Raw genomic sequence first — 11,226 nt, 5'->3', positions numbered from 1 at the left:
CAAAACCATGTGCACTGCAGGGGAGGCAGATATAACATGTGCAGAGAGAGATAGATTTGGGTGTGGTGAGTTCAATCTGCAATCTAAATTGCAGTGTAAAAATAAAGCAGCCAGTATTTACCCTGCACAGAAATAAAATAACCCACCCAAATCTAACTCTCTCTGCACATGTTATATCTGCCTCCCCTGCAGTGCACATGGTATTGGCCAACTGCTAAAAATATTTCCTGCTGCGATCAACTTGGAATTACCCCCTATATTCCACATCATCTTTGGAGGAGTAGAAAGACGAATCTAAGATTTAAAACTGAACCAGCCGGACAGCAGAGGTCCTCACGTTGTATCATTACCGAGGAGATTCTGTCCTGTATCTACAATATCTGATATCCTCTCTCCATACAGTTCTCTGACAACAGAAGCGACCTGGATAGTTGCATCTAAGGAACCTAAATTTGGATGGGAAAGTGACAATCTATTTAGAAACCCGCTGATGAAGACGGGAGGTGTCTATCTTGTTGCCATGTACAAAGGGGGTCATTCCGAGTTGATCGCTCGCTGGCTAGTTTTAGCAGCCGTGCAAACGCTATGCCGCCGCCCACTGGGGAGTGTATTTTAGCTCAGCAGAAGTGCAAACGCATGTGCAGCCGAGCTCAGCAAAAACAGTTTGTTCAGTTTCAGAGTAGCTCTGAACCTACTCAGCGCTTGCGATCACTTCAGCCTATTCGTGTCCAGATTTGACGTCATACACCCGCGCAGCGAATGCCCAGCCACGCCTGCGTTTTTTCAGACATGCCTGCGTTTTTGCAAACACTCCCTGAAAAGGGTCAGTTGACACCCAGAAACACCCCCTTCCTGTCAATCTTCTTGCGGCCGTCAGTGCGACTGAAAACTTTGCTAGAACCTGTGCACAACCACAACGGGGTTTGTACCTGTACGTCGCGCGTGCGCATTGCATTGCGGTGCATATGCAGAAATGCAGATTTTTAGCCTGATCATGTGCAGGTAACAACGGCAGCTAGCGATCAACTCGGAATGACCCCCAACGTGCAGTAACTGTGCATCTGTAATAAGCATCAGCTCACAGTGTGAGGCGAAGAAACCTTTAGTATAACAGAGCAGGAATTGGTCGCTGAGATGGAAACATTTGACAGAGCGGATGACATAAGGTTGGTAAGTCTCCATTTGGAATCCCAAGCCGGTGTCTTATCTGTGTTCAGTGAAAAATCCGATTTCTGTATTTATCTCCCTCTAGCCTTCTGCTTGCCCCTAACTCATGTAAGTGTTAATAATTGATGTTTCTAGAGGCAGGTAATCACTGATTAGACAAAGACATTGCTGAGTCCCAGCCAAAACATTGTTTATAACGTAGTGAGTGTTAGAGGCCAATCAAAGCCCTTAAAAGGTTCATTTTAAAATGTACCCGACCTAAAGAAATACAGGCATAGAGTGAAAATCACACTAGGGGTCTCTATACCGTCACTGAACAGTAGCTTGGTGCTCGTTTTATTACTGTCCGTCCGAAATTTTCCAGCAACTAAAAAATATTTCCACTGTACTGTATTATAGTCCATTTCGTGTGAAGGGACAGGAAGTGTGCACAGTACGGAACAGCTGGAGCATTTTGTAGCTACTAGGAAATGGATGGACCAATCAGCGTGCACCCGGGCCTTGGGGCTGGCCAATCAGCAGGCTAGCCTGTCCAGTTAACAGAGGCAACTATCTGATTGGGTAGCAGTGAGGTATGTGACCCATAAAATGGAGGTTCGGCCATTAATGCTGTGCCTAGTAGTGGACTGATCCCTTAATCTTCCCCTGAGTTCTTAGAATAATTCTTAAAAAGGGACGTAAAGTGTCCTGAGTCATTGTTTTCAAGAAAGAAACCTGCTGAACTGGTGACTGTTCCTTCTGGTGCACCCGAGGCCAAGATAGAGGCCACTCAGGAGAATTTAACGTTCAGTCTCCAGTACTGGTAATTTAGAGATCTATTCATGAAGCAGTGAAAAGGGTGGAGAAGTGAGCCTGTGGAGAAATTGCCCATGACAACCAATCAGCATTGCAGTCACATTTATAATTTACATACTCTACAATTGTACGGAGTAGCTGACTGGTTGCCATAGGCAACTTCTCCACTGTGCCCCTTAATGTCCTTCCATTGATTACTCTCAGTGGTGGCAGCAGGTTGTCGGGGCTAAACCAATGTACAGAAAAGTGCAGCCTATCACTGCACTAGGGACTGTTAAAATCACTGCAGCGCAGGTCACATAAAGGTATCACCCTGTCAGGGACGTGTGGTGAGGTAAATGGCTCAGGAGGCACTGACTTGCACCAGAGTCATTTACACACAATATATGAGACAAATGGTACATCTGGACATCATACACAGGTGCAGCAGTATAAATTCCTGGAAATTGTGAGGCGAAGAAACCTTTCCTGCCTCTCCTGCCATAGACTTTTTAGTCCAGAGTTTTGGCTATAAAACTGATCAGAATAATGCAAAGAAGATACTTATGACAGTATTTTTCATATACTTTACACAATCAAAACTTTGGCACAAACGTTAGTGTGACAGGGAAGGCTCTGCCTCACCTCACCGCACGTCACTGCACCCTGTCCTTTAATAAAAGTAATTATGTTGGTTACTAGCAGATCACTTCTAGATGAGAGCCCCCCGGTGTTGTGTTGTATGCAACGCGAGCTGGGTGATGAGAGAAAGCCTTATGAGATTGGTCATATTTGAAGAACTATGCATAGAGGGCCTGACTAAGAGTTGTACGCATGCAGATATATACAGAGTTGAGCGATTATCAGCTGACTGTGCATGCGTTTTGGGCGCACTGTGTGCGCGCCAAGGTACCTCATCGAAGTCGCTCGTAGAGAGGATTTATTTGCAAAGTGATTGATAGTCAGGAACTATTTGGGGGAGGTAACGAGTGGCTGCAAAAACGCAGGACCTACGACTGCCGCTGTGACTTTGGTCGTCATTCCGAGTTGTTTGCTCGCTAGCAGTTTTTAGCAGCCATGCAAACGCTATGCCGCCTCCCGCTGGGAGTGTATTTTAGCTTAGCAGAAGTGCGAACCAAAGGATCGCAGAGCGGCTACAAAGTTTTTTTTGTGCAGTTTCAGAGTAACTCAAAACCTACTCCGCGCTTGCGATCACTTCAGACTGTTCAGTTCCTGTTTTGACGTCACGAACACGCCCTGCGTTCGCCCAGCCACGCCTGCGTTTTTCCTGGCACGCCTGCGTTTTTACGATCACTCCCTGAAAACGGTCACTTGACACCCAGAAACGCCCTCTTCATGTCAATCACTCTGCGGCCAGCAGTGCGACTGAAAAGCTTTACTAGACCCTGTGTGAAACGACATCGTTCGTTGTAATAGTACGTTGCGCGTGCGCATTGCGCCGCATACGCATGTGCAGAAGTGCCGTTTTTTTGCCTCATCGATGCACAGCGAACGAATGCAGCTAGCGATCAACTCGGAATGGCCCCCTTTGTACGCAGTTGCTGGGATTTGCGATGCGTTGTAGGCGTCTCATTACACGTCCAGGCGGAGAAGCATTTTCGCACAGTAGCTGTGATTGCATTAGCATACATCTCTAAATCAGGCCCAGAATGCAAAGCTGTCTGGTAAGGGCCCCAACCTGAGAACTCTGCGTACATATCAATCTCTGCTTTAGCAGGAACAATGGCCGCCATCTTCTGAACCCCACGAGGGCTGGAGAGATGATGCACCCAGGTTAGCTTCGTATGGTAATGGGTGGTGTTCATCTGGTCACAGCGCTGCCTGTGCAACCAGCTGCAGCTACCAGCGCGCTCTAGACAGGTCCACATGGGGCTCAGCAGATGGAAACGCTTCAGTTCCATCACAAATACGGGCCAAGGGTCCAGGACAATTCTTCCAGTGGGTGGGCTTGGTCAGGGGAGAAAGTCCATTCTGAGTGTAATTCAACTTTCAGGTGAGGTTAGTTAATGTCAGGGCCTACATGGCGAAGGGTAGGGGTGATTATAAAGCATTCGTGCTACCTGACCCTCCGCGCTTCTAGCGGTTCTCAGATGCGAGAGCAAACTGCAGGCGTTCTGGTTTATTCAGGGACTTGCTGGGCTCAGCAAATGACTACACATGAAGATGCGTCTCAGAACGAATACAATGCAAGCGAAGGAGGCGTCGGGAACTACAGTATAATGATAAACCTTGTAAGTGTCAAAAGCCCTTCACAGGGGCCTAGAGGAAATAATCCCAATGCTGTGGGGTGCAGCCACATCATGTGATTTAAAGTGCAAAAGTGTCACCATAGCAACGAAACAAAAAGTGGTCACCTGGACTTTGGACTACACAACGTAGTGCGGCTTCTGCAAGAGAACGTGAGAACTAATGGATGAATATGGGTTTGTGCACCGCATCTCCCCCATCAAAGTGCTTCCATAGTCAGGGTTATGAGGCCACCAAAGCTATCTGAGGTGTGGTAGATAGATGGGGTGTCTTTAAGGCTGCGGGGGACATTCTGTGCTTATGGAGGAAGTAATGTTCATTGAAGTCTGTCCCAAAACTGCAAGTCCTACAATGTGCTCCTCTGCCTTGCGTCTCTCTGGACAAACATGACGTCAGTCCGGATCTCAGTTCTACTTCACGTGGTTCCCGTTTTTCCTGCGTCATTCCATTGGGTGTTAGTGCATCCCCAAGCACCGTGTAGATTATAAGGTTTAGGGTATCCTTGATACTGAACACAGCTGGTAGTATAACAGTGTCTCAGATCTACAGGGCAACTTGAGGTTTTACCAAGTCTCATGTCGTCTTCGTTCTTGTGCCAATGCTTCTTGTAGTTTTATTCTTTATGATGGCATGAACTGTTGTCTTTATCACAGCTCCGATACCGAAATGTTCTTGTACTGCCATAAAGTACAACAAGCAAGTCTCCAGACCCGTCCTCTTCTGCATGTTGTGTTGGGCAGGTCCTATCTATCAGTCTGATGAGTCTCTGTAGGGAATGGAGTTTGGAGAGCTATGGTCTTGGCACTTTCTGTGGTCCATTCCCTGATATGGGTGATAAGAGGACAGCGGGGACCAATATGAGAGGGGGATGGGTAAAGGCTTTTAATTCTCTTTGGCTCTCTCTGCAGCGAGGAAAGTGTCCAGCAGGCCTCCTTGCAGCTCGGAGTCACTGAGATGTTTCTTCTCCCTTTCTGCTCGTGTCCTGGTCCAGGATGGAGAACGCAGGTAGCCAGCTCGAGGGAGGGGAGGTAATTGCAAACCTGAACGTGAAAAACAATATGTCAGAGAAGAAGGAATTCCCCAACGCATTAACTGAGAAGGCAGAAACCTGAGCATATGACATGATCTAGGCCTAGGGGTGTCATCTATCCTATCTCTGTCCTTACTAGGAAGCCAAGGTCATGTGCGCAACTGCTGAAATAATTCTTCACACATTCAGGACACGCACACACTTAATGCTGCAATTGTGTAATAACTAATTCATCAGCTGCAGGAGACATGTTGCATGGCCTGGGAAGTTTGGTCATTCATCACCTTCCTCTCAATTTCACATCTCTCTACCTTGTGTATATCTGTTTTTATGTATTGGGGAACTTTCACACCTGGTGGAGGCTCGTTGTGTGGGTTTTCGTCATCTGAGTCGGCGAACACCTCAGCCAGCTCCTGGTCGGACATATCTGTGAGCTCTGTCAAGTCCAGAAGATCAAAGTGCACTTCAAGGGAGGAGACGCTACTGAGAGGCTCTACAGGGACAAAATAGAGGTTATGGCTTGATGCATGCTATGACCTCAGATGATAACATTCCTGTGGGGATATGGAACTCTGAATCAGCTGTAAAAAAAACAACGTCTCCGGGGAAGGTGAAGCCGGGACGGAAAATAATAATAGCAACTTAACTACTAAATAAACATGTCTGCCATTGGCAGTCACAGACCCTTCATATGGCTGACACAAATAAGGAGCTGAGGGTCTCTCTGGGCCTGCGGGGAAGGATGTCCATCAGTCATAAAGTCCTTCAGACACCATTCCTTTATCATGGCACTTATCAATAAACTGTCAATCAACCTATAGTCAACAGCTAATATTAGGAGTAAAAAAAGTGTAAAAATAAATGTATGCTGCATGGCACAGTGGTTTATGGAGGTACTCACGTCTTCGCTCTGTGACCTGAAGAAGCCCCGAACTAGGTGCCAAGACTCCAATTTCCTCTTCCGCCACCAGCGATTGTTGAGGTTCCTCTACGGTCACCTCAGTAGGGTTATTAGAGTGCAAGCTGGTTGTGCTCTGGGCTTCTCGGGTCTGTTCTGCACACGGTACACAGAAAGTGGGAGATGAGGAACTATACATGGAGACACAGGCATTGAATTACGTTATATACCACTGGCTCAGTAGCGGAGTTACCGCTAGGCAACACAAGTGGCCGCTTAGGGTCTGGCTGTGGGCAGCACCTGTCAATTAACTATTTTAATCATTTTAACATATACCTTCCACCTGCCGCTGCTATCTCCTCCGTGGCTGACTGCCCTCCAGTCCCTGCACCTTAAGTCACATCCTCTGTATTTATGACACACCTTTTAATATTCTGTCATACCCAGAATTCGAGCCCATCACCTTTTACACCTTATAGATAGAGATATTTGCTCCTTCTTAGGAAGCATGAAAATTCTAACTATACAATAAGAAGATACGTGTAATTGTCAGAAATAATCGGCATTACAACTGAGCATATCTGTGTAGTGTGTGGCTGGGATTGGATGTGAGGCTGCACACTACATAGATGTGCCCAGTTGCAATGGTTTTAGCAATGGGTAGTGGCGTAGGAACAATGGAATCGTTGTGGATTGCAGGTAATCGACTAATTGCAGGCCTCTCTGGATGTCACCACTGTGGTGCTCTAACACAAAAAAAGAACAAGATGGCCCCGGCACATGCTCAATTGAGATCTTGGTGGACATCTTGGGATTGGGCATGAAGCCTTCCTGGAGAACAGGAAGACTGTTGCCTGCACAGTAGGTTTCTGTCCAGTGGCCATCAGCAGGGCAGGAGCACTCTTGAAGGTAATGGGTCTATTTGATGTACCATGAAAGGAGGTTTGGATGGTTTGAGGCTGCACATATGTGGTGGCTGGAGCTGCTTTGTCCAGGGCTGAAGGGGATTTGGTTGGAAACTGGGTTAGTTTCCAGTATAACAAGGAACCAGAAGAGTGGGTTGTGCTCCTTGCCATAGTGAAAACATTACCCAGGCAGGTCAGTGCCGGGCAGGGGGCAGGCTGGGCATCACTGCTTTCGAAATCAGGACAGGGAAGCACAATGCTCCAGCTGATCTTTCTCCTTTGACGACTATGGACCACACTGTCTAGCTCTAATGGCGATATGTCATAGACCCTGTAGTATAAGTAGTAGGATGAGATGCAATATATGCATATTGGGAGAGGGAAAACTCTCTTCTGCGTAAAAAAAACAAAAAAAAAAACATACAATGTATTATACAGATCTTGGCAGTTCCCCGTGTATTAAAAAGTTTTTGTTAGGATTTTGCCCAACATTAAAGGCCACACCTGATAGATCATGCATATTTATCTACTTCTTCTTTATGTATATGGTGCTACAAGGGGTCTGCAGCGCCTTACACTGTATATAAACAGAAACACTTCAAACAAAGCAAGAAAAAAAAGTACAGAACATTGCAGAATGAGGACTACGAGGCTTATAAACATTTCTGCATCAGTGGCCATAATACCCAAATAAGTAGTGCCAGCTAAAACCAAAGATTTGGTGCCATTGTTAACAATGGGGAGAAGATGATGATATAAGCTGGGATGGGGGGGGGGGCACAAGAGGGCAGAGGGCCCTGCTCGTGAGAGCTTACAATCTAAAATGAAGGGGCAGGGGTGGCACAGAGGAGAGACAGTGAGTGAGGAGCATAGAGTGGTGGGTTAGGATGAGAGTTTACACTCTATAGGGGAGGGGCAGACAGACAGGGGTGACACAGAGGGGAGACAGTGAGTGAGGAGCATAGAGCGGTGGGTTAGGATGAGAGCTTACACTCTATAGGGGAGGGGCAGACAGACAGGGGTGACAGAAGGGAGAGACAGTGAGTGAGGAACATAGAGCGGTGGGTTAGGATAAGAGCTTACACTCTATAGGGGAGGGCAGACAGAGAGGGGTGACACAGAGGAGAGACAGTGAGTGAGGAGCATAGAGCGGTGGGTTACTTAGGATGAGAGCTTACACTCTATAGGGGAGGGACAGACAGACAGGGGTGACACAGAGGAGAGACAGTGAGTGAGGAGCATAGAGCGGTGGGTTAGGATGAGAGCTTACACTCTATAGGGGAGGGCATACAGACAGGGGTGACACAGAGGAGAGACAGTGAGTGAGGAGCATAGAGCGGTGGGTTACTTAGGATGAGAGCTTACACTCTATAGGGGAGGGGCAGACAGACAGGGGTGACACAGAGGGGAGAGACAGTGAGTGAGGAGCATAGAGCAGTGGGTTAGGATAAGAGCTTACACTCTATAGGGGAGGGCAGACAGAGAGGGGTGACACAGAGGAGAGACAGTGAGTGAGGAGCATAGAGCGGTGGGTTACTTAGGATGAGAGCTTACACTCTATAGGGGAGGGACAGACAGACAGGGGTGACACAGAGGAGAGACAGTGAGTGAGGAGCATAGAGCGGTGGGTTAGGATGAGAGCTTACACTCTATAGGGGAGGGCAGACAGACAGGGGTGACACAGAGGAGAGACAGTGAGCGAGGAGCATAGAGCGGTGGGTTAGGATAAGAGCTTACACTGTATAGGGGAGGGGCAGACAGACAGGGGTGACACAGAGAGGAGAGACAGTGAGTGAGGAGCATAGAGCGGTGGGTTAGGATAAGAGCTTACACTGTATAGGGGAGGGGCAGACAGACAGGAGTGACACAGGAGAGACAGTGAGTGAGGGGCATAGAGCGGTGAGTTAGGATGAGAGCTTACACTCTATAGGGGAGGGGCAGACAGACAGGGGTGACACAGAGAGGAGAGACAGTGAGTGAGGAGCATAGAGCGGTGGGTTAGGATAAGAGCTTACACTCTATAGGGGAGGGGCAGACAGACAGGGGTGACACAGGAGAGACAGTGAGTGAGGGGCATAGAGCGGTGAGTTAGGATGAGAGCTTACACTCTATAGGGGAGGGGCAGATAGGGGTGACACAGAGGAGAGACAGTGAGTGAGGAGCATAGAGCGGTGGGTTAGGATTAGAGCTTACACTCTATAGAGGAGAGGCAGAGAGACGGGTGACACAGAGGAGAGACAGTGAGTGAGGAGCGGTGGGTTAGGATTAGAGCTTACACTCTATAGAGGAGAGGCAGAGAGACAGGGGTGACACAGAGGAGAGACAGTGAGTGAGGAGCATAGAGCGGTGAGTTAGGATTAGTTCTTACACTCTATAGAGGAGAGGCAGAGAGACAGGGGTGACACAGAGGAGAGACAGTGAGTGAGGAGCATAGAGCAGTGGGTTAGGATGAGAGCTTACACTCTATAGGGGAGGGGCAGACAGGAGTGACACAGAGGAGAGACAGTGAGTGAGGAGCATAGAGCGGTGGGTTAGGATGAGAGCTCTTACACTCTATAGGGGAGGGCAGACAGACAGGGGTGACACAGAGGGGAGACAGTGAGTGAGGGGCATAGAGCGGTGAGTTAGGATGAGAGCTTACACTCTATAGGGGAGGGGCAGACAGACAGGGGTGACACAGAGAGGAGAGACAGTGAGTGAGGAGCATAGAGCGGTGGGTTAGGATAAGAGCTTACACTCTATAGGGGAGGGGCAGACAGACAGGGGTGACACAGGAGAGACAGTGAGTGAGGGGCATAGAGCGGTGAGTTAGGATGAGAGCTTACACTCTATAGGGGAGGGGCAGATAGGGGTGACACAGAGGAGAGACAGTGAGTGAGGAGCATAGAGCGGTGGGTTAGGATTAGAGCTTACACTCCATAGAGGAGAGGCAGAGAGACGGGTGACACAGAGGAGAGACAGTGAGTGAGGAGCGGTGGGTTAGGATTAGAGCTTACACTCTATAGAGGAGAGGCAGAGAGACAGGGGTGACACAGAGGAGAGACAGTGAGTGAGGAGCATAGAGCGGTGAGTTAGGATTAGTTCTTACACTCTATAGAGGAGAGGCAGAGAGACAGGGGTGACACAGAGGAGAGACAGTGAGTGAGGAGCATAGAGCAGTGGGTTAGGATGAGAGCTTACACTCTATAGGGGAGGGGCAGACAGGAGTGACACAGAGGAGAGACAGTGAGTGAGGAGCATAGAGCGGTGGGTTAGGATGAGAGCTCTTACACTCTATAGGGGAGGGCAGACAGACAGGGGTGACACAGAGGGGAGACAGTGAGTGAGGAGCATAGAGTGGTGGGTTAGGATAAGAGCTTACACTCTATAGGGGAGGGGCAGACAGGAGTGACACAGAGAGGAGAGATAGTGAGTTAGGAACATAGAGCGGTTGGTTAAGATGAGAGCTTACACTCTATAGGGGAGGGGCAGACAGGAGTGACACAGAGAGGAGAGATAGTGAGTTAGGAACATAGAGCGGTTGGTTAAGATGAGAGCTTACACTCTATAGGGGAGGGGCAGACAGACCGGGGTGACAGAGGGGAGAGACAGTGAGTGAGGAGCATAGAGCGGTGGGTTAGGATGACAGCTTACACTCTATAGGGGAGGGACAGACAGACAGGAGTGACACAGAGAGGAGAGAGACAGTGAGTGAGGAGCATAGAGCGGTGGGTTAGGATAAGAGCTTACACTCTATAGGGGAGGGGCAGACAGGAGTGACACAGAGAGGAGAGATAGTGAGTTAGGAACATAGAGCGGTTGGTTAAGATGAGAGCTTACACTCTATAGGGGAGGGGCAGACAGACCGGGGTGACAGAGGGGAGAGACAGTGAGTGAGGAGCATAGAGCGGTGGGTTAGGATGACAGCTTACACTCTATAGGGGAGGGACAGACAGACAGGAGTGACACAGAGAGGAGAGAGACAGTGAGTGAGGAGCATAGAGCGGTGGGTTAGGAATTAGGATGAGAGCTTACACTCTAGGGGAGGGACAGACCGACAGGGGTGACACAAAGGAGAGACAGTGAGTGAGGAGCATAGAGCGGTGGGTTAAGATGAGAGCTTACACTCTATAGGGTAGGGGCAGACAGACAGGGGTGACACAGAGGAGAGACAGTGAGTGAGGAGCATAGAGCGGTGGGTTAAG

The 11,226-nt window shown here is 48.7% G+C and overlaps 1 protein-coding gene across 1 annotated transcript in view; it reads right to left on the bottom strand.

The window, feature by feature from the left end:
* Positions 1–239: 239 nt before the first annotated feature.
* Positions 240–11,226, bottom strand: part of DBNDD1 (dysbindin domain containing 1) — a 30,957-nt gene continuing 19,970 nt past the window's right edge. The window contains exons 2-4 of the mRNA XM_063945932.1: positions 6,141–6,293; positions 5,592–5,732; positions 240–5,249 (exon numbers count right to left, since the gene is read on the bottom strand). Coding sequence (XP_063802002.1) covers positions 5,092–5,249; positions 5,592–5,732; positions 6,141–6,293 — 452 coding nt within the window. The 3' untranslated portion in view covers positions 240–5,091. The remainder of the gene's footprint in view (positions 5,250–5,591; positions 5,733–6,140; positions 6,294–11,226) is intronic.

The sequence above is a fragment of the Pseudophryne corroboree genome, chromosome 11, assembly GCF_028390025.1.
Source record: "Pseudophryne corroboree isolate aPseCor3 chromosome 11, aPseCor3.hap2, whole genome shotgun sequence".
NCBI lineage: Eukaryota > Metazoa > Chordata > Amphibia > Anura > Myobatrachidae > Pseudophryne > Pseudophryne corroboree.
Note: the sequence above shows the minus strand (reverse complement) of the source record. Positions and strands in the feature narration are given on the sequence as shown.